Here is a 22,951-nt window from a genome sequence, read left to right as displayed (position 1 = left end):
AACAAATGCATTGATTTATAAACAGGGTACTAACACAAGTTAAAGTCCTTATAAATTCATTAAATTGTCTAAATATGTATGTTAAATATCCAGAGCTTCTGCCTTATAAATACATAGGATATACTTGTATTTATAGATAATACTAAAAACAAATAATAACAAAAAAGTAAAAATGTTGTCTACATTCCCACCAGCAGTGTAAGAGGGTTCCTTTTTCTCCACAGCCTTGCCAGCACTTGTTTTTTCCTGGTCTTTTTTTTTTTTTTTAAGATTTATTTTTTATTTATACAATAGCTGGGGTATAGGACAGAGGTGCAGGAGGGTGAGAGGATTCACCAGAGACAGAGCAGGCAGACTGACTGAAATACACTGCTGAGGGGAGCAGCGGGCAAGACAGGAGAGGTCTGGCACCCATGTGGGAATTTCCTTGGCCGGCTGGGAATCAAACCGCGCTGCAGAGGCTGCGGACAGCTTCACAGCACTGTGCTCAACCCACTGGGCCACCGGGAAGGCTTTTCTGGTCTTTTTGATAGGGGCCATTCTCACGGTTGTATGGTAATATCTCACTGTGCCCTTGCAATTCCCTGTCTGTTGGCCATCTGTGTATCTTCTTTGGAGAAGTCTCTATTAAGCATTTCTGCTACATTTTGTTTTCTTTTTCTTGTTTTCTTTTTGTTGAGTTGTATGAGATATTTATAGATGAAGGATATTAGCCCCTAGTTGAATGTATATGCAAATATTTTCTCCCATTCACTAAGTTATCCTTTTGGGATTTTTTTAAGATTTATTTATTTATGCACACAAGAACTTGGGTACAGGCCAGAGGTGGGGGGAGGTGAGAGGATTCACCAGAGACAGAGTGGGAGCAGAACAGGTAGATCTACTAAAATACCCTGCTGAGGGGAGCAGCGGGTGAGACAGGAGAGGTCTGCTGCACCATGTGGGTCAGCTCTCTGGCTTGGGGTTGAACTTGTGCTGCAGTGGCTGCCAATAGCTTCATAGTGCTGAGACTTAACCCCTTGTGCCACCAGATAGGCCTGGTATCTTTTTGTTTTAATGATTTTCAGTTCTTATGGAAAATAGTACAGAGGTGTCTCAAAATATTAAAAATGCAATTAGCACATGATCAAGCAATTCTACTCCTAGATATCTACCCAAAGAATACAAAAATACTAATTTAACAGATATATTTGTACTTTTATGTACATTGCAGCACTATTGGTAGTAGTCAAGTTATGGAAACAACCTAAATGCCCGACAACAGATGTGTGTGTGTGTATATATATATACACACAGTGGAATACTACTCAACTATTTAAGAAAAAGATGAAATATTGCCATTTGCTACGACATGGGTAGAAACAGAGAGATTATGCTAAGTAAAATGTCAGAAGGAGAAAGAGGACTAGCAGATGAGTTCATTTATATGTGGAACATGGAGAAGCTAAAAAAAAAAGAAATAGACAAAACTAAACCAAGACAAACCCTAGAAATTTGACTGTGGAGTTGAGGCTACCAGAGGCAGAGGGAAAGAGTGGGTTGCGAAGGGGAGAGGAGGTCCAGTAGATTGTGTGGGACGATTGCAGCTGCTTTGGCAATGGATGTGGCATGGAAACAAACATCTAAAAAGATGTGAACCTTTATTTTTAAATAATAGAAAGTGCTATAAACCAATGCTACATCAAAAAATAAAAATACAGGTCCTCCCCAGTGGCGCAGCGGTTGAGCGCTGGGTTACGAAGCTGCCTGCTACCTCTGCAGCGCCTGTTCGATCCCCACCTGCTCCCCGGCCACCAGAGGAGGGTCCCAGAAGGCGTGCAGACCTCTCCTGCCACCCGCTGCTCCCCTCAGCAGTGTACTTCGGTCCTTCTGCCTGTTCTGCTCCCCGCTCTGGCTCTGGTGAATTCTCTCACCCTCCCGCGCTTCTTACTGTACCCAGTGCTTGTATGTATAAATAAATAAATCTTTAAAAAAAATAAAAATAAAATAAAAATACAACTAAAAAAGATAAAATCCCAGCAGAAAAAAAAAACAAAACAAAACAGAGGCAATGCCTATCTTATAAAAAAGATAAACACATTAAAAAGACAGGGCCTTTCTCAGCTTCTGGCAGTTGAAACAACACCCACATGTTTTCAGTACTTGTTAAATGTTAGGTCATGTTCATAATCCCCAGGGCAGGGGTAGGCGGAATGCTTGCAATCTTTTATAGGACAATTATAGCAACATTATATGAAAGGCCATAAATCTGATTCCTACTTGTTCATGGATTCACAGTGAGCAGACGTCCATCAAATTTGTATCAAATGCTCATTTAAGTTTAGTTGAGCAGAGAAGCACCACAGACTTTTTTCTTTTTCTTCTGCTGGCGAAAGGAGCATTGCGAGAAGACCAGTCTCCAAGTCCACTCTTAAATCTGCCTCCGATTAGCTATATGACCTTGAGAAAAGAAAATGCCTTTTCTTCTCTGGGCATTCTCTGCCTTTCTGAAAATGGGGTATGATTTTAAGTGATGGATGATGGACAGCCTGAGTGCCGAGGACTGGGTTCAAGATGAGATCCAGATGTCATTTCCAGGAATGAAAACATCTATTTGCAGTTTCTAAACAAAATTCTGTTCTGTAATAAAGTAAGGGGCTAATATTTAAGAACACACATTATTCCTCCATGAAATTTAATTTTGAATGAAAAACAAATTCTGCTCATAAACTTTTTTGTTTTTAATTAATCATCCTCTGGGGAAAAAAAAGTTTCTTATCATTGGATATAGAGGACCCAAATATTTGCCCAATGGATCAACAATGTCACTCTTCCATCCCTGAGATTCCTTAGTCTTCAGAAACTGGTTATCACCACTTTTCACTTTACAAATACTTATTGAGCATCTACTACATGCCAGGCACTTGGAAAGTCTTTGGCGTACAAAACAAAACCCCTGCTTTCATGGAGTTTCTAGAAGGAAGAAGAGACAGCATTGTTAGATGATAGCCTGGTGTGGCAAGTCCCGTTGAGAAGTTGTCATATGAGTAAAAACCAGGAGATGAGGGAGTGGGCCCGTTGGATACAGGGAAAAAAGCAGTTTCTGTGGTGTGGCGGACACAGCAAAGGAGCAGACGGCTGAGATGAAAAAGAGGGGAGTATAAACGTGAGCTATGATACTGACTGGGTCAGGGAAATACAAGTGTATACTGAGTTTTCTGAGGAAAACTGAAGCAATACACACACGCACACACACACGCACACACACACCAGGAATTCTCTCAGGTGCACATTTTAGGAAGATAAAGTTCTGGCTGACAGCCAGAAACTGACATTTCAAATTCAGACACATAAAACTATCAGTAAGCCAAATGGGTAAAATAATAAATGATTAATGATTTCTTATGGCACTCAAGGTCTGGAAAGTTTTCATTTTCAAGGTTTTTTCTTATACCATGGCAGACATTTTATTATTCCATGATGCACTGTTTTTGTTGCTACATGATGAAGATGGATTTCACATTTTAGTACATAGAAAGGAAGTAAAAAACGCTATTGTTTGAGATTTCTATGGAATAGGACATGTTAGTTTGGAGATATTTAGGATTTATTTTGCAATATCATATCCATCTTTGAGGGCAGCTAGTTCCCCAGTAGAAAGCTCAAAACAGTCCACAGAATTTATTTTCTAAAGGGATGCATGGAGCACTCTTGGTTGCTTGCCAAGGAATTTTTTTTGTTACCTGGTAGACACTCTCCCATCCTGCATTGTTCCTTAACATCCCCTGGGGTCTAGAGGAATCATATATTTGACTAAGGTCAATCAATGTTATAACAGAAGGAAGGCTACATACCCCAAAGTCTATTATTTCAACCACTCCCCTTCCCACACCACCTGCTAGCTATGCCTCCACATGCGACCCCAGATGTACCCTCTACCCTCAACCCAACCACTCCCCTGCAGCGTGGAAAGATAGGGTGCAACCACAGACGTCCGATCTTCTTCCATAGGGGTCTTTTGGTGGGGTGAAGGCAGCCTGGAACCATATCATCTTAACTCTGCCTCAAAGGTACTGCTTTCAACCACACTACAGTCTTTTATGCTCTCTCTAGCATCTTCTCACAGCCCCCCATCCCCCAACCACCACCAGCTGTGATGGGCAAGACTCTGCAGCAACTAAACAAACTGAACATTGCCCCCAAATCAGTGAGGTCAGGAGTTGCCAGCTGAAGCCAGTCCCTTCCGCCCCAGTAGACTCACTGGATTCTTTTTATTTTTTTTTTAAAGATTTATTTATTATTTATACAAGCACTGGGTACAGTCAGAAGCGCAGGAGGGTGAGAGAATTCACCAGAGCCAGAGCGGGGAGCAGAGCAGGCAGAAGGACCGAAGCACACTGCTGAGGGGAGCAGCGGGCGGCAGGAGAGGTCTGCGCGCCATGTGGGACCCTCGCCGGCGGGTGGCGGGGAATCTAACCGGCGCTGCAGAAGCTGTGGGCAGCTTCGCAGCCCAGTGCTCAACCTCTGAGCCACTGGGGAGGTTCCCTCACTGGATTCTTGCCATGCCTAGGAGTTTATGCTCCCGTGTGAGCATAAACTCTACTGGGTTCAGGTTCAGGTCAGTCTCCATGGCTCAGAGCGGAGGCTTAGAGTTATTGTGAGAGATTTCTATGGAATAGGACCTATCAGGTGTTCTTTTAGTTGTTTTTTTTTTTAATCTCTTGATCCTTTATATTCTGCATCTCCTTCATTTTCTTACTTAAATCTTCAATGGTCCTGGAGGGAGGGACCCATCGCTGGTGTTGGTAGTCTGTGTGGGTGCAGCATGTGTTTGTGTTACAGCTGCTAGCCCGCCCCTCTGGCTTTCAGACCCACTTTTTGACAGTCTGCACACTGAGCTTTCCGTGAAGCTTTTCAGTGCTTTTCAGCTCAGTTTCACACTATCTACTTGATCCCCTCTATCCACCCAATCCTGAGGAAAGTGGGGGTGGTGAATCATGCCTTTCTGAGCTATGTTTTACTCCCTGTGTTGTTCACCTGCCTTACCCTAACATCTGCCACTCATCTCTCCTTGGTTACATCCACAGCAAGCAGCTGTGCACTCATTGGTCATGGGCTTGAAACATGGTTCCCACTCCTGCAGATGCTTCTCCTCTACATATACTTTATTGCTTAAGAGTTGAATTTCCTCAGTGTCTCTTCTGTTGCACATGGTCAGTACTGATCTTTGATGTTCATGCAGTGCACTGGTTTTGCCCCAAGTCACAAGATCATTCAATTCCAGTGTTTATCTGGCTACTCCAAATTATTCTTCCAAGAGAAAAGCAAGGAAACTCCATTAATGCCATCTTCCCCCAGTTTCTTCCTTGAGTCTCTCTTTTTAGTGTCATCACTATTTGGAGCCCTCCCTTTCCTGGACCCTCCACACAGACCCTGTGCTGATCCAACCCCCCTGGCTTTCTTTGCTTCTCCCTGAACTATGCCCACCAAATTCAGTTGCTCCCTTCACCCACTTAAAGCATTCATATTTCTGTAAAATTCAGATTCTCTGTAATGGAAATTTATTTTTTTAAAGATTTTATTTATTTATGCATACAATAATTGGGTAGAGGCCAGAGCCACGGGGGTGTGTGTGAGAGGATTCATCAGAGACAGAGTGGGGAGCAGAATAGGCAGATTGACTGAAGTACACTGCTGAGGGGAGCAGCGGGTGAGGCAGGAGAGATCTGCTGTGCCATGTGAGTAGCTCCCTGGTCAGGCATCGAACTCATGCTGCAGTGGCTGTGAACAGCTTCACAGGTTGCGTCTCAACCCCTTGTGCCACCAGGGCACAAGGACCCTGTAATGGAAATTTCTATAGCCACCCAAATCCATGGCAGTTACAGAGGAAGGTTATGAAGCAATGGAGAAACTATAGAAAATACATGTTCACAGCACTATTATAACAATAAAATTATAGAAAACCTAAATGCCAAAAAAACAGAGGAGTGTATCAGGAGGCTACGGCATATATAAACAATAGAATACTACTCAGTTATCAAAAATGATAAACTCTTGTCATTTTGTGGCAACATGCATAGAGCTGGAAGGGATTGTATTAAGCAAAATGTCAGAAAAAGAAAGACAAATATCAGGTGCTGTCACTTACATGTGGAGCATAAAGAAACAAAACAAAGGGTCAAATTAAGCCAAACTAAAGACTAACCCTAGAAAGCTAACTATAGAACAGAGGGCACCAGAGGGGGTGGGGCGGAGGGGGGTATGTGGGGGGTGGGTGGATGATCAAAGTGGGCAGAGAATACAAAGTACTATGGGCATCTTGGTGGTGGGTGCAATGTATTAAGAACATCTGAGGGAAGAGATTCTATATTTCTAATATATAAACAACAGTGCAAATGAATGTCACCTCAACTGAAAAATGGTAACTTTTTAAAATGTTCGGTTTCATTTCTCCCCACATACACACACACACACACACACACACAGATTATTTTCATGAGGCATAAAAATATTACCTGAAATTTATTTCTTGCACTGCTTGATGCATTGAGGATGTAACTAGTCATATAAAAGACCTCGCAAATGTAAATTTTTCTTAAATTATGCTTTTCATGTTCTAGAAAACAGGTTTAAATTTTCAATTTTTGTGTCTTGAGTATTACAAGTTGCCAAAATGGTTATCAGAATCTCCTAAGTAAATTTAGTGCTCAATTCACAAGAACAGAACAGGCAGAGAAGTGAGAGGCTCTATGTACTGATGCATTTGCCAGTGACAGCACAGCTGGTGTAACTCACACTGAATTGCAGAGAAATAGAACTCAGAGTTTGTGGAAAATCTGTTCATATTCAGTTGTCAGCTACATAATCAATGACTTATATAAAGTCCAAATATCTCTTGAAAGACCCCCTGGGAATTCTTTTTTTCTGTGGTTAGTAACTCCATCTGGACTAGTCTGGAATATTCAATTATTTCATTTCTTTCACAGTTTAATTTACATATAAGTCCCACTGATGTACTAACAAAGCAATCATTTTATTATTTACTGAAGAATCAATGCCCACATCTTGCTATTAGTGAAAGACCTCAGATTTACCCTGTAGGACAATGTGATGATTTGAACAGTGGTGTCATTAGGAAACTCTCATAAAAGACTGAGAATGTTCTATGTGTGTTCTTTCAATTGTTGGTTTAGAGAATTCCATTGGAAAGCAATATTTTCTTTGCTTAATGCAGTGGAGAGAGGAAAAAAAAAGCTTTATGTTTGTGTAAGTAGAATTAAACAGCATTAGTTGATACTCTATTAAGCATCAATAATAATAATAATAATAATACTGCAATCAACAATGAATCTTAGTCAAGAGAATGAATTTCTAAAAGGAACACTACCATTTAAATATAAAATAACCTTTAAAAATAAATTTTAGTAACCAAAGAAAAAGAATTTGGTAAGTTACGTATGTACCCATGGACAAATAACATCCACCCAGCACCAGGTGCTGCCTCCTTAGAAGCTTCCTTCATCTGGTTAAGCAGCAGCAACACTGTGGCCAGCCATGCCAGGCAGAACCACAGACTGGCATTGGAGCCAAGGTGAAGCCTGTTCCACTAGTCGCTGCTGGCTCAGGTCTGCTTTCTCCTGCTCTTCCTGGATAGAGTTTTGGCATAGCCACAGCACTCCTGAAAGGGAGTAATGCATTGTTCTCCCCACCCCCTACATCTGCTTCGTAGGTGTCATCTTACATGTAAGACAACTGACATCTTAGATGTCAGAACTCACAGCAAAGCAGTTCCTGTGAGCCCACCGAGACACTTGGTCAATAAATGAAAGAACCCGTATTCTACCCTCACTCTATCTACCTCCCAATTTGCTAAGTTGCTTCCGAATGTCTACATAACTTGAGAGCTCATATTCCATATTTCACACTTTACCACATCTTTATATAGCCTGTCTCACAGTATTCACATGACCAGGACTAAATAAATCAGAGATGCTCTATTTTTAGAAACATTAGCGTCACCTAGTGCTTATTTAAAGCACATATTCTTGCACTTCCCCCCACTCCAAGAGTATATTTAGCACTTCCATAGTAGCGTCAGGGAATCTTCATTTTACCAACTTCCCACCCACCCCTTGATTCTAATTCAAGATTCTTTATGAGAAGCACCAAATTAGGTAAGTTCCTTGAGGCATAGAACCATTATATACTGTGCATGGACTAGACATTCAGTAAATACTGTTATATTGCTATTTCATTTGACATTTTTGTTGGTGAGTTACTAGATACAGAAACAGTGATGTCAGCCTTTGAGTTGCACATAAAATTCCATCCGCAATGACTTAGATGTAAGGACATCGATTAAGTCATATATAAAAAAGGGTCTAGAGATTGATTCATTTGGAAGCTAGACAACATCATCAAGCACCCAGGCATTACTATCCTTCCTCCCTGCCATCTTCTCTTCACTCATGATCACAAGGTGACTTCAACCATTCCAGGCTTCCAGCACAGAGATGAGAACATCCAACAAAGAGGACAGTCTCTTCTTGTGCCTCTCTTCCTTCTCCAGAAACCCCCAAGTAGGTGTCCTTTGCTACTTCATTGGCCAGAATTGCTTCACATGCTCATACCCAAATCAATTGCACCTCACTCCTGAAGAACAGAATGTGACCTCTGTGATAAGCTTTAACCCCTAAAGGAGAGGGGCCAGGAAGATGAAATAATCAGGTTGGAGGGCTATATTAGGAAGGTAACCCACAGTGCCTGCCACAGTGGGAACTCATAAGAGAAAAACAAAATTTTCATTATGCACGGAATGCTGCATTATTTATAAGTATCTATATAGGACTGTAGATTGGAGAACAAACATCTTTTCACTGGCAAATCAAGTTTGCAGGAAAGAAGTACTAGCTCGAGGAAAATAACAAGCAAATCTGTTTGCATGTGCCCACTGCTAGGCTTTATGTGTCTCCACCATCAGGGCCTGACATTCTTCTGCCTTCTGTCTTTGAATATGACACATACCTCCCATCCAGGCAGCAATGTCAGCATGTTGGGGTTTAATAGGAATGGATTTATTGAAGGGAAAGAAAGGAGGTCCTGACCAAACTCCACAAATAGGTTTTCTGGAACTCACCCCCATCCCTGACCAAAGAGATCCAAGACACCAAGGACTATAGATCCCCTAATGTCATCACCACCGAAGGGAGGATTGCTGGGAACTGAGGTGGAGTTAAGCAGCCAGGTTTGGTGTATTACCAGACATGTGGGCCTTGGGCTTATAGGTTTTTCACCGGCTTTCAGCATGCTATTGGGGGCTCAGCACAGCGGAACTAATAGGACTCATTTACCAATTTATCTCTGTCTCTTTCTCCCTGAATTATTTACTTCTTCATTTCCCCTTTTTGAAAATAAACTCTTTATTAACCTTTTTGTGTGTGTCTGCAGTTGAGCCTCATTATAAGTCCCTTTTAAGCTCACAGGTGAGGACCCACAGTCAGGCAACCTATTTCACATTGGGGTTGCCCTATAACAGATTCTATATGATGCACATACACATATACATATATGTACACATACATATACATACACAATATGATTACATTTGGTAATTTTCCAGAACATGTTTGTACCATTTGAGTCATGCATGGAATCCAACTAATGAAACCCTTAGCAAAGGCTTCTTTATTTCTCAGATTTGCAGGTGAGGAGAGATGAATCTCACCTAGGCTGAAGAGGCTATTTCATACTGCATTTTCATAAAGAACATTAAAATCGTTGAGGACTTAACAATCCTGTAGTAGGACCAAACGCTGAACACAAAGCGTTTGAAATGGGAAAAATTTTTTATCGAGATAGTATTAACGGAGGTGGTGGGAGCCCAGGCTCAAATCATCACTGTAAGGAAGAAGAGTTTAGGGTTTTTATAGGGAAGGGTATGTGCTAGAGTCTGGGAAAGGGATACTAGTTATTTAGGGAAAGTGTGCAAATCGTCATGTTTCTGGAATTGTACATCTTGGCATCAAGGGGGCCATTTATCTCAACCACTGCAGGATCTACTGTAAAAGGGTGGTCCCTAGCTGCTTCTCTTCTTCCCTGCTCTGTGCCACCAGCCAGTTGATTTCTGTAAACAAGCTCTTTCATCATTACCTTGGGATCTGGAAACAGCTTGCAGATCTTAACATATAGCTTGTGGGAATTATATGTTAAATTTGCTACAGCAAATTTATTTACCTAGTAATTGAATTTTATGCTACTGTATAAGAAAGACCATTCTAGCCACTCAATGTGGAGTATAAACTTTTTTAGGAGGAAAATGTAGAGAGGATAATGTGGCCAGGTCCCAAAAATGAAGAAAGAATTAAAGAAAGAGTGGATATGAATCCTGAGGACACTTCTATGTGTCATTTCTGCTGTCACTCTATAAGGTCACATAAGGAGCATTAATCAAAGAGGGCCTCCTGCTTCTGCTTATTATCTTATGAAAATGATCATAATATATGGCAGTTAAAACTAACATTTGACAGACATTAGTTTCAGATTCTGACCCTGACATCTCCAAGTTACGTGATTGTTCCTTCTTCTACCTGGTGAATTCCATCTGTTCTCCCATATCACTAGTTCATTCCTTTGCTATTTTCTCTATCGCTTGTATCTCATTTTTCATTTTTCTTTAATTATATTTTTCATGCTTAACTATTTCTACTTGTTTACTTTTATGTTTTCTATTTTTTATTTCTCTAATACTTTCCTTTATCTTCTCTTTTTTTTTTTTTTTTTTTAAGAAGCTTGTATTTTTATTTTATTTATTTTTTTTTTATAGAGGCATGTTTTATTTATTTATTTGTTTTTTTTTTGTTTGTTGTTTATACATGCACTGGGTACAGTCAGAAGCGCGGGAGGGTGAGAGAATTCACCAGAGCCAGAGCGGGGAGCAGAGCAGGCAGAAGGACCGAAGTACACTGCTGAGGGGAGCAGCGGGCGGCAGGAGAGGTCTGCGCACCATGTGGGATCCTCCTCCGGTAGCCAGGGAGCAGCCGGGGATCGAACCGGCGCCGCAGAGGCCGCGGGCAGCTTCGCAACCCAGCGCTCAACCGCTGCGCCACTGGGGAGGCCCCCTTTATCTTCTCTTTTAATGTTTATAAGCCTTTAAATTATGACCACTAAGATGAGAAAAGTTTAATAAAAGAGCGTTATTTTCAAAGTCAAAAACGAGGACTAGCTTGGAGAGTAGAGCCAGAAAAGGTTCTGGTCACTGGCACCAGCATTCCTGAAGCTTCTACACTGTTGTGAAAAATGGTTTGTGTAAATAGAAAGATTACATTATTCTATAACAAAGCGTTAGTTTCAGAAGCAGATATATGGTTATTTTCTAACATCCTAGGTAAAGAGAAAAGGTAAGGTATGTATTAGTTCCATTTAGGAGATTTTCACCTGTGTGGTCAGAGGCAATTTATCAGCGAGAAGGGTAAGAGCTAGGCCATAAAATTTATTTTAAAAGACTTTTGTGGATAGTTGGGTCTGGTCAAACATCATCAATAGTAAATAAAGGAGCATTATTTATTTCTCTGGACTGTGGCAGCATAGTGTAGGGGTTTGGAATATGGTGTGCTGGGTCTTCCGGGACCTACTAAGAAACTTCACAGCCAAACTATGTTTTGGCTGACTCTCGTCTCTACGTTTTTTCTGTATTCAAGAATGTTGATTTTTGGCTTATTTTCTTCTGCCAAAACATTTTCTGGCTGAATATATTCTGACATTTCTTTTCAATAGGAAAGCAAAATCCAGAAGATGAATTATATTTTGACTAAGTTGTCTTTTGAAAAGGCTGTGTTCCTCAAATGCCCTTGCAGTCTGGCCTGTGAGTTCATTTTTATATGGGAGTATCAGCCAGACAATGGTCTCCAGTGGAGTCTTGTCAGCTTTGATGAACGCAGGAGGTGGGATGTAAGTGAGCCCCAGATACTTTTAAACCACAGCCAACCATTCCCATCCTACAAAATAACTTCTCCTGGTAGGGGTTCACTTTTGCTTCCCAGGAAGAAGGAATGTTAGGAGAGCAGATATTTGGGGCATGTAGAAGTAGAAGAATAGAAGCAACTACCCAAGGTCAATCATTCCCCAACATTTATTATTGTTATTTTAGCTTCTTTTTTAAAAATAATTTTTTAAGATTTATTTTTATTTATACATACAAGAACTGAGATGTGGGCCAGAGGTGCGGGAGATGAGAAGATTCACCAGAGACAGAGTGGGGAGCAGAACAGACAAATGTACTGAAATACACTGCTAAGGGGAGCAGCAGAAGAGACAGGAGAGGTCTACTGTGCTTTGTGGGTTAGCTCCAAGCCAGAATCGAACTCATGCCACAGTGTCTGGTGATAGCTTGATAGCCCTGAGATTTTAACCCCTGGACCACCAGGGAGGCCTGTTTCAGCTTCTTACCAACATAGGTCTTCTACCTGTTATTCTTGAGGACATTTAGCCCAAAGTCTGAAATTTCACAGGAGTCAAACATAGCCCCAGAGTAATAGCAGGGGAAGAGCAAAAGCAGAAATACAATGATCCGCCTACAGCCAAGCTGAGCTCTCTCTTGCCCCAGGCCAAAGCCGCCTCTGACTCAGGTTGGTTACCCAGGAAACAGGGTCTGAGTCTGAGACTGCTGAACAGAAGGTTTATTGTGGAGTACTTTGGGATCAACATCTGTGGAAGAGGAGAGGAAACAATATGGCAGATGAAAAAAAAGGAAAATTGGGTATTGTGATGCAATACCAACAGGCTGCAGCTCACTGCCACACACAGTGCTCTAAGCTCAGAAGGTCCTTCAAAGTTATTTTGGCATAGAGCAAGTGGGTCAGGCCTTCATACCCACACTCTGACCATCCACCAAACTGGAGCTGCTCCAGGAAATAAGCATGACCTTAGACAAGGTGACTCCACCCAGGTACTACCAAAGAATAGAAATTGAGATCTGTCTGCTTGCAGATCTGTTAGCCATTGGGAAATAAATCCTTTCTTCATGAAGAGAGAATTGGGTATCACAACACAGCACTCACTACATCAGCCCACACATTTGCCAGTTTTAAAAAGCTCACACTGCCCCTGGGGGGTTTTCACAGTTTTCTCTCTCTAGATTCTCTATTTTTTTAGGAGGAAGGGAGGATGAAAAATCAGTAATCCTTCTTGTTCAACCTTATGGTCAGAACCCCAGTGAGCACAGGAACTCCTGAGGAGCTGTGTAACTCATTTTCTTTCTGTACTCAGTCTCACAGGAGCTGTCCTCTGTGTCTCCTCTCCCCATTGTCTCGCTGTCTCTCACTCGCTGGGAGCTTCCATCTTCTCAGCAGACTGAAGCTGAGTAGGCCCTTCAAAAGTCACCAACAGCCGAGTAGAGGTGGGCTGTGGTTGAAGGAGCCTCACCAAGGGCTATGCAGAGACCAGAACCCTGGGCCTGGGGGAGGCTATATTTCCTATATTGCCTATGGTTTCAAAGTCTGTCCTTTCAGCCCCACAGAAGCCCCCACCATTCCTCAGGCCCTAGATCCCAACTCAGAGCAGCATCAGATTTGCTTTCCACAAGATATTTTTCCATGGCAACAGGTGGGGAAGCCACAGGGAAGATACAATAGGAGACAGAAGCCAGTTAGACACTATTGTAGTGGGTCTCAAATGTCCTAAGTTAAAAAGACAAAAGGTGCAGGCAAACCATGGACCTGAGGCAAACAGCAGGGAAAGAGGGAGAGGGGTCCAAAGGGAAGGGGGAGGTTTCAGGTTTCCTGCCCCACCCAAGGAAGGGTGGAGGGAGGAGGAGAAGCTGGAGAGGAGACTGGGAGAAGGAAGGAAGCAGGATGGAGAGCAAGGAGAGGACCTGGAGGAAGCACATGGAGCAGAGAGATGTGAAAAAGCTGCGCTTGTGTCTCAGCCTTGGACTTGTACCAGGGGCTTGGATAACTTGGAGGGAGACACTTGAAACAGATGTGGGTGAGAGACCCATGGGGAGGTTAACATTGGCAGTTTTTATGTTAATTTTGATTTTGTTCTTTTCCTTCCAGACTTGTCTGGCCCCTTCTGCCCCTTTCCTATGGGTCCAGCTGTTATAGAGCAACCCTGATATTAAACAGTTTCCTGGCTGTGGGTGCTCACCCGCGCGCTTTAAAGGGACTTATGAATACTCTACTACAGACACACGCAAAAGGGTTAATAAAAGGTTTAATAAAAGGTTTATTTACAAGAGAAAAAGAAATAAGGAAAATGTACAACTCAGGGAGAAAATAGGGAAATAAAGTCTTTAATGCGTCCTACCCGATCCGACGACCTGGAAACCCAAAGTCACTCTCAGAGCTGACCAGACGCTGCAAGCTGGCGGAGAGCCCAAAAATGGAGAGCCCCCAAAGCCCACGTGTCTGCCTTTTGTATCCACCTGGCTGCTTAACCCCACCCTCAGGTCCCAGCCACCTTCCCTTTGGTGGTGATGGGATTTGGAGTTCCCAGTGTCTTTGGCTTTGACCTGGGGTGGGGGTGGAGTCCACAAAGCCTATATGGAATTTGCTTTGGGACATCCTTTTCCCCCTAACACCACCAGAAGGTACCTTAAACTTGTAGCAAGTTTTCGGGCCTCATTGCCCCTGCTTTGGGCCAGCCCAGTTTGGCTTGGCATTTACCCACAAAGGGATGGGTAATTTTGGGTGCTCTATGTGAAAGCTATTTTCTCTATGCTTTCCCTTCTCTTCTTTTTTTTTCACACTAATTGCATTAAAATTCCTTTTCATTAAAGGAAATGAAACATACTCTGCACTAGAGTATGTTTTGTCTGGATGCGGTGGATGGCAGAACCTATTTAGAGCAGGTTTTGGGATTCTGGGGTGCCCCTCACTCTGCCCTGTAATAAAGGAGAGGGAAGAGCACAAGGAACTATGGTGATGGATCATGAATGCTGTGGGGATAGAAGAATTATGGGGCCTACACCTGCGAGGAGAAATCAAATATTGTACAAAAATGAAAATGATGTAAGACAATAAAAAATAAATATAAAATATAGAAAGTCCTAAATTATTTGATGTCTCATTTTTTAAGAAGTGGAGCCTAATTCTCCTCCCCTTGAGTATAGACTAAACTCACTGACTTGCTTTTAATGAATATATTAAACCAAAATTAATGATGTATGACTTCAGAGAGTAGAACACAAAAGTGAGCAAAGAAAATTAAAGAAAAAGACATAATAAAAGTAACTTGTCCTTCAAAAGGTTTATTAGTTGAAGGAGTGATATGCTAACGCCAATACGGCTAATGACTTGATACTAAATAGGTCTTAACTTTTGTCTTTTTTCTCTCCTAATTTACTTTGTTTGCTTTTTTCCTCTGAGTCTTTGTACATCTTGCCTTTGAGCTATCATTTCTTCCAACTATTAGAAGGCAGCCTTCTCGTCTATTTAATTTATGGGTATTAAATTTATGTGATCCAGAAGCCACCCAACTTAGCGTGTTAGTGTAGTATGTAAATACACAGAAGAGTCCTGCTCTGAAAACATGAAAAATGTATGATATAAGGTCCAAGCGTAAGAAGCCAGATCTGCTTCTAACCTAGGACATAAACCAAGATTCTAACCATGAATGTGCTTAAAGTCCTACCCAATTCAAAACGGAGAGAGAACAAGAACAGAAGTAAGGGGTGCAAGCTCTGGATCTGACTCCTCCAGTTCATTCATGTAATGCCCCAGTGTTGTGTCCTTCTCTTGACCAGGGGCCAGTCTTTTCTTCCTATTATTCCAAATACTCAGAGAAGTCAGCTAGAAGACAGACTGAACAACCAGGAGCGCACCATAGCTTTCCTGCTTGAACAAGCCTTCCGCATCAAGGAGGACATCTCTGCTTGCCTTCAGGGAGCTCAAGGCTTTCGAAAGGAGGAGTCACTTGCCAGGAAGCTACTGGAAAGCCACATCCAGACTATCACCAGCATCGTCAAGAAGCTCAGCCAAAACATTGAGGTAGTTCTTTATTTTCCAAACCCTGTTGGCATCATTGTTTGAAGAGATTATAAACCACCAGTGTTTCAACTATAGAAATGGCTCACTATCATTTAGGTTGAAATGATTATACTTTGTTGCCCAAGAGAAAAATGGCTTAATTTTTCAACCACTTGTTGATGTCAAAATGGAGAAGGAAATTATTTTCAAAAAATGCTTATTAAATGTCTATTTTGTGACATAAAAGGTAATTGTTTAACTTTATATCAGACATTATCCTAAAATGCTTATTTTAGTCTAAATTTTCAAGAGTCTGTTAATGTAATCATTTCAAATAGAGATTTTCATAATGTCTTGGCAACACTGGCTCACAGGCCCATCACAATGTGACCTCAATATAGCTTGGGCCACATTGGCCTCCAAACTCTTCCTAGAACATGCTAAACATGCTCTGGCTTCAGGGTGTTTGCACTTTCTATTTATTCTGGCTTTCTCAGAAATATCAAAACACTGCTAGAATGTTCTATATTTTGACCTGGGTAGTTGTTACATATTTGATTTTATTTTTCAAATCCATCCAGATATATACTTTGATTTGTATATTTTAATACATAATAGTTATACTCCCAATACAATACCCAGCAATAAGGGAATTTTTTTTCCCAGAGCTCTAGAAAACTTGCTGAGAATTTATTCTTCCATATTTTAATTCCTAGATTAACTTCGGAAAAAGACAAAGCCAAAACATTTTCCAGAAACTATAAAGTATAAAAACTTTTGTTTTGAGTGAGCTTGGCATATATGGGTATCTGCTGATGTTATTGCAATTTGTTTTATAAATGTCTCCCAACTCTGTCTATATTTGTATTTGTTGGTAAGGTCTCCTCAACAGAAGGTTGGACTTTGTTTTGAAATTCATTGTTCTGGGATTTGTGTTGTGTTCTTCTATCTCCTCATTTTCAATTTTGTATAGGTTTTAGTAAGGTTAGATTTTCAACTGTTGTTTTTACGCTTGTTGGCATAATTGGGGAAATGAGACTGGTAGTAGGCATTAAAAAAGAATGAGGCAGTAGGCATCAAAGGATCAAATCCAGTAAAACTCAGGAATATGAACTTCCTGTTGTGAAGCATTTTTTTTTTGTTGGGGGAGTGGCAGGTATTTGGAAATCTTCAACAGACTCTTCTACAGGGAAGTTTGGGTGCTCCAACTCAGTGCAAGTTATTATCTGCTCTGTTATGAGTCTCAGATTCAAGTCAGTAGTCTTTGCTCTGTGTCCAGAACTCTGCAGCTCTTCAGCAACACATGCCCTGGCCTGGGTGCCTGCACACGCACGCCTTTATCCAGTGTAGTGCCAAGTCTCGGGACCCCAAAAGTCGGCTGAGTCAGTAGCTGTAGGGGGCTCTGTCCCACAGCTACACCTCCCTCTTGTAGTTGTGCTGCCCCATTATCACTCTAAACTAAGTTCACTTAAGGATTTTCCTACCCCTTTCCATCAGGCTAATGCTCCTATTGTGTATGGTGGTAATCAGTTTTTCCCTCTTGGTTTTTTGTTTTTGGTTTACATCAGTTTGTTTTACATGTTTGTAGGAAAGAGGCACAAAATCTTCACTCTGCCACTATCTTTCTGGACTCTGTTCTTTTTAAAAATCACATTGTTTCAAGCTGGCAGCTAATGACAAGTCTTAAAATTAATTTATTTTTAACTGAAGAAAAAAGAATTTTAGGTATAATATTGCTTTGTTGTATTCCCCCCAACTTTTCAAGGGCTACAATTACAATGTTCAATGTAATAATTTTGAAAGTTGAGGGAAAAGTTTTAAAATCTGGAAAAGAAAGTTCTCACAATTCCATCACCAAATGGCGACCCCTACAAACACCCAGATTCATGTCCCTCTAGTCTTTCTAGGCTGAGAAGGAGGCTGAAACTATATTTGTAAGCACAATCTTTAATATAAAATTATATTATAATTCTTTCATATGTCATTTTAAATTCTTTACATAGAAATACACTGTGCCTGCTTATTTTTTTATTATTAAAATATCTGTGTGCATAAATATGCCTTATTTTTATTATTTCCAAAGCATATATTCTTAAAAGTGGAATTTCCAGGACTTAACACTCTGAAAGCTTGTAATGCATGTTGCCAGTACAGGACTCTCAACAGATACATATCAGCCTTATTGTGGAATATATTCCATTTTCTAGCCTATGCTTTTGAATGATGATCTTATAAGAAGAAATTAATGAGCATTTTAACTCAAAATTACAGATTTTAGAAGACCAAATTAGAGTTCGAGACCAGGTGGCCACAGGAACTAACTACGCAGTACAGGAACTGAATACCAAGCACTCTCAAGGAGTTGGAGATCTTCGGGGAAGAGTAGCCAGGTGAGAAGTCATTTGGCAGTCATTTCTGGGCCACTGAATTCTCCTTTCCAAATAAGTTTCATGTTGTAGAAAACAAGATACTATCTTTACATTGAGCTAATGTAAAGAAATGGTAGTTGAGACAGTGCATCATAGAATTTGAACGCCCCATACTACCTATAAGATCCAAGACTTCTAGGAAAGTACCCTTACATGGAATGTCCAATTTGGTCCCATCCACAAGTAACAAGAGTCTTGTCTTTACAGTCCTCAGCTGTCCAAATGACAATACCCTTGCAAGCAAACATCCTCATGACCAAATATACAATCCCCAGAGGTACCCAAGTCTAAAGATGAAAAGATTTAAGATGGGGCCTCCCCTGGTGGCTCAGGCGGTTGAGCACAGCACTGTGAAGCTGTCCGCAGCGTCTGCAGTCTCAGTTCAATCCCGGCCGGCTGGCGATGGTCCCACATGGTGCAGCAGACCTCTCCTGCAGTGCCAGCTGCTTCCCTCAGCAGTGTATTTTGTCAGTCTGCCTGTTCTGCTCCCTGCTCTGTCTCCGGTGAATTCTCTTACCCTTCCGCAAATCTGGCCTGTACCCCATTTCTTGTATAAATAAATAAATCTTTAAAAAAATTGAAGATGTATATGAATTACATCCAAAAGTCTAACAAAATGGACTTGCTGTAAAATGGATGCAATTTTGAATAACATCTTTTGTTTGAGATTTCTAAATCAAAAGAATTACTAGTAAAAGTTCAGAAAAATCTGTAGAAATTGACAATGGCAGAACCACTCAGGTAGCCACATCAAGGATGACTTGTGAATGACTACCTCTTCTGCCAGCCCTTCTTTCTTCTCTCCTGAAATACCTCCATCTCCATTTGATAAATGTTTAAGACATACCTCTCCGAGGGTAGCCATCTATTTGATTCAAGAAAAATGTATGAAGTCCTTACCATACACCAGCAGTGTGTTACGTAGGATCACACATACTCGGAAATACATACTCCTGCCTATTGCTGTTCATTCTACTTGAGAAAACAAACTCCAAATATAAACAATGAGATGAACACTGTAAATGAAAGTCTGGGGTGCTATGGGAATATCCAAATCAGTTTTGGACATAGGGAAGTCTTCCTGGAGGAGGTGACATTTGAGATGAGTTATGAATGATATGTAGCAGATAGCTGAACAAGAAATGTAGGAGAGCATTTCAAAAAGAAGGAATAAAATGTGCAAAAGAAATGAGGAATAAATTATGGTGACATATTCAAGGGCCTACCAATGAGAAGGGTATTTTAATTATGATATTTAAAAGTTAGTATTTACTGAGAATTGGGCAATTGGGAGATGAAGCTAGAGAAGTGGTCCAGAGTTGGAGGGATGCTGTGGACTTTATTAGGTTATAAGTAGCCATGGGAAGGTTTAAGTAAAGGAGTGACATTTCATATTTAGTGGCATTCTAATAGCAGCTAAATTGTATGATACAGAAAAAAGGCATAGAGATGAAAGAAAGTCAATTTCAGCAATCAGTGAGGACTCTCATAGACCTAAACTGAGCATTATCTATGAGAATCAGAGAAGGTAACAAACAACACAAAAATTACGAAAATCAAATCTATAGGATTACTTCTTAAGTGTGTTCAGTTGTACATACACATACAAATATGCATTATTTATATTATTTATGAATATATATTCATACTTATAAAAAATTTTATATTATTAGTGTATGTCCTACATACAAAAGAATATTTCCAATATCTGGGTAAGTTATGAAGTTAATAAAATAAACACTAATAACTCTTACCCCCTTCTTAGATATGCTTTAGGTATAATATTGCTCTGTATAATATAATTTCACAAAGAAAATAAACACCAAACATCTGTTTTGAATGCAAATTGGCATTTGATTCAATTTGGTGGTATGCTGCTGAAACTACAACCATTTTTCTTCCTGCAAACCATTTATAAACCTATTATTTTATTCCTGTAAACCTTATCTTAATATAAGTCAAAATAACAAAGAGGTTTAAATGAAACCAAGAGATGAATGGAATAATATCAAACAGAAATTATATATTGGAGACAAATAAAACTCATTCAGCATAGACCTAATATAGACTTAATAGGTTTTCCTGAAGAAGAAACAGAACAAATTCTTAAGAAAATAAATGTATAGGAGAATAAGTTTCTAGAAACTTATTTGAATCAAAAGGGAAAACTGTGACCCCAGAAAAATTTATATGAGAAAAATGAAACCAAGATATCCTGGCTTAAATTACTGAACATCAAGGATAGAAAATCTTTATTCAAAAAATTAAAGGGCCTCCCCTGGTGGCGCAGCGGTTGGGTGCTGGGCTGCGGAGCTGCCTGCAGCCTCTGCAGTGCCTGTTTGATCCCCAGGCTCCCGCGAGGGTCCCACATGGCGAGACCTCTCCTGCCTCCAGCTGCTCCCCTCAGTGGTGTATTTCGTCAGTCTGCCTGTTCCCCGCTCTGACTCTGGTGAATTTTCTCACCCTCCCACGCTTCTGACTGTACCCAGTGCTTGTATAAATAAATAAATAATTTTTTTTTAAATTTTAAAAAATTAAATAGACAAAATAAATCACATAAAAGGGGAAAATGTAGTCACCTCAAACTTCTCCACCTCAACCATTCATAAAAGAATGAAGTAACATTTGTCATAGTCTAACAAAAGAAACATTATATAAATAACATTCTATATATGTATGTGTGCATATATATATATATATCGGCATGCATGTGTGTCTATATATGAGAATACATACGTACACAGAGAGAGTAATGATGAATGGAATGATAACCAAATATTAGCAATGATCATTCATGAAAACTGATCATTCATGAAAATCATTCATTCATGAAATAGTGTTAACTCTCCTCTTTTTTTTTTTATTATGTGAAACATTTTCATAATGGTCTTGTGTTATTTTCATGTAAACAATGAAGCCATCCCAAAGAAAGAGCAAAAGAGAAACTTCCTTTGAAATATAGAGTCTAGCTTTGAAAAACCACTAATCCTGACTTCAATGTGTGGGATTAGGCTGGTGGGATTGGGTGAGATGAAAATAAAGAGATGACAGCTCTCAAGTTAGTAAATAAATAATAGCTGCTGATCTAGTGTGAGTGCTTCCTATGTGCCAGGTAGTGGGAGAATTGATTACATCCTTTCATCCTCAAATAACCCTGTGAAGTAACATTATTCAGGACAGCTATGTAGGTTTTGAAGATTAAGCACAGAGCAATTCGAAACATTCCTCTGTCTCCCAGGTGTCTGGCAATCTCTGGAGTTGGATGATAGACAATTGTGCAGCTATATGTAATGACCTCCACCATGGTACCCTCTTTCCATAGATTACGAAAACTGAAAAACATAGAGACTTAGAAGTTAAGATCTAGGAGTAGCAGAAGCCAGATTTAAAACCTGGTCTGAAATCAAAGACCAAATTCTTTTTTTTTTTTTTAAGATTTATTTATTTATTTATTTATACAAGCACTGGGTACAGTCAGAAGTGCAGGAGGGTGAGAGAATTCACCAGAGTGGTGAACAGAACAGGCAAGCCGATGAAATACACTGCTGAGGGGAGAAGCGGGCGGCAGGAGAGGTCTGTCGCGCCATGTGGGACCCTTGCTGGCAGGCGGGGATCGAACCAGCACTGCAGAGGCTGCAGGCAGCTTCGCAGTCCAGTGCTTTTACCTTCGGCCCCATGGGGTGAGGCCCTTTACCTTCGCTGCTTGCCAGTGTATAATCTGGCTGGGGCATCAACTCAACCGCTGCACCACCAGGGGAGGCCCAGAGATCAAATTCTTAACCATTAGTCTACACGGCCCAAGCCAGTAGTCCCTGAATAAGGGGCAGGGTGGGGACTAGAGGGAAAGGTGGCAGGGAGTGGTGATAGCAGTAACCACTGCTATGTACTGACCAATAACAGGTTGTTCTAATAATAATAGTTTATATATACAAATGTGAGAAATGGCTTTTACTGCATACCATCCAGCTCCCATTTTTGATCAGATCAATTCCTAAGTTTTTCTCTCTCTGCATCCCTCAACTCCCCTACAACAGTTACTAGTACCCCTTCAAGGGATTGCTCAGGTAAAATGACCCTACTAACCCACCTTTGGCTCAAATTTGGCACCACAAACCTGAAAAAAGAAATTCATTCTGGATCCTAAAAAATGTTGATAGACATGAAACAAACAATATTGATAACACTTAGCATGACAACATGAAAATGTGGTTCCTAATAAATACTACTGATGACAAGTTATTTCATTAAATGACAAACTTTGATATTGTAGATACAAAAGACACAGCCCTTCGGTACACTACACTTGCATGTATGAGTGTATTGAAGCTATGCATCAATACAGTATACAGTATTTGTAACCTTTCCTCTCCAGAGAGAGGCCATATTTGATGAGAGTGGGGTGGGCTTCCATGACAAGCTAAGAAGAAGGTTAAACTTTTTTTTTTATTTAGTTTTTTTAAGATTTATTTATTTATTTATACAAGAACTGGGGTACAGGCCAGAGGTGTGGGAGGTGAGAGGATTCACCAAAGACAGAGTGGGGAACAGAACAGGCAGACTAACCGAAGGATACTGCTGAGG

The 22,951-nt window shown here is 40.6% G+C and overlaps 1 protein-coding gene across 1 annotated transcript in view; it reads left to right on the top strand.

Annotated features, from left to right (window-relative positions):
- The window catches only part of FAM81B (family with sequence similarity 81 member B), a gene marked incomplete at its 3' end in the record, with an annotated part of 52,718 nt that overhangs the window by 5,658 nt on the left and 24,109 nt on the right, over positions 1-22,951 (top strand). Inside the window, exons 3-4 of the mRNA XM_084233077.1 lie at positions 15,719-15,962; positions 18,213-18,331. Coding sequence (XP_084089203.1) covers positions 15,719-15,962; positions 18,213-18,331 — 363 coding nt within the window. The remainder of the gene's footprint in view (positions 1-15,718; positions 15,963-18,212; positions 18,332-22,951) is intronic.

The sequence above is a fragment of the Talpa europaea genome (genome assembly GCF_964194135.1).
Source record: "Talpa europaea genome assembly, chromosome: 5".
In the NCBI taxonomy this organism is placed as follows: domain Eukaryota; kingdom Metazoa; phylum Chordata; class Mammalia; order Eulipotyphla; family Talpidae; genus Talpa; species Talpa europaea.
The sequence above is the reverse complement of the archived record's forward strand: the minus strand, read 5'-3'. Positions and strand labels throughout refer to the sequence as shown.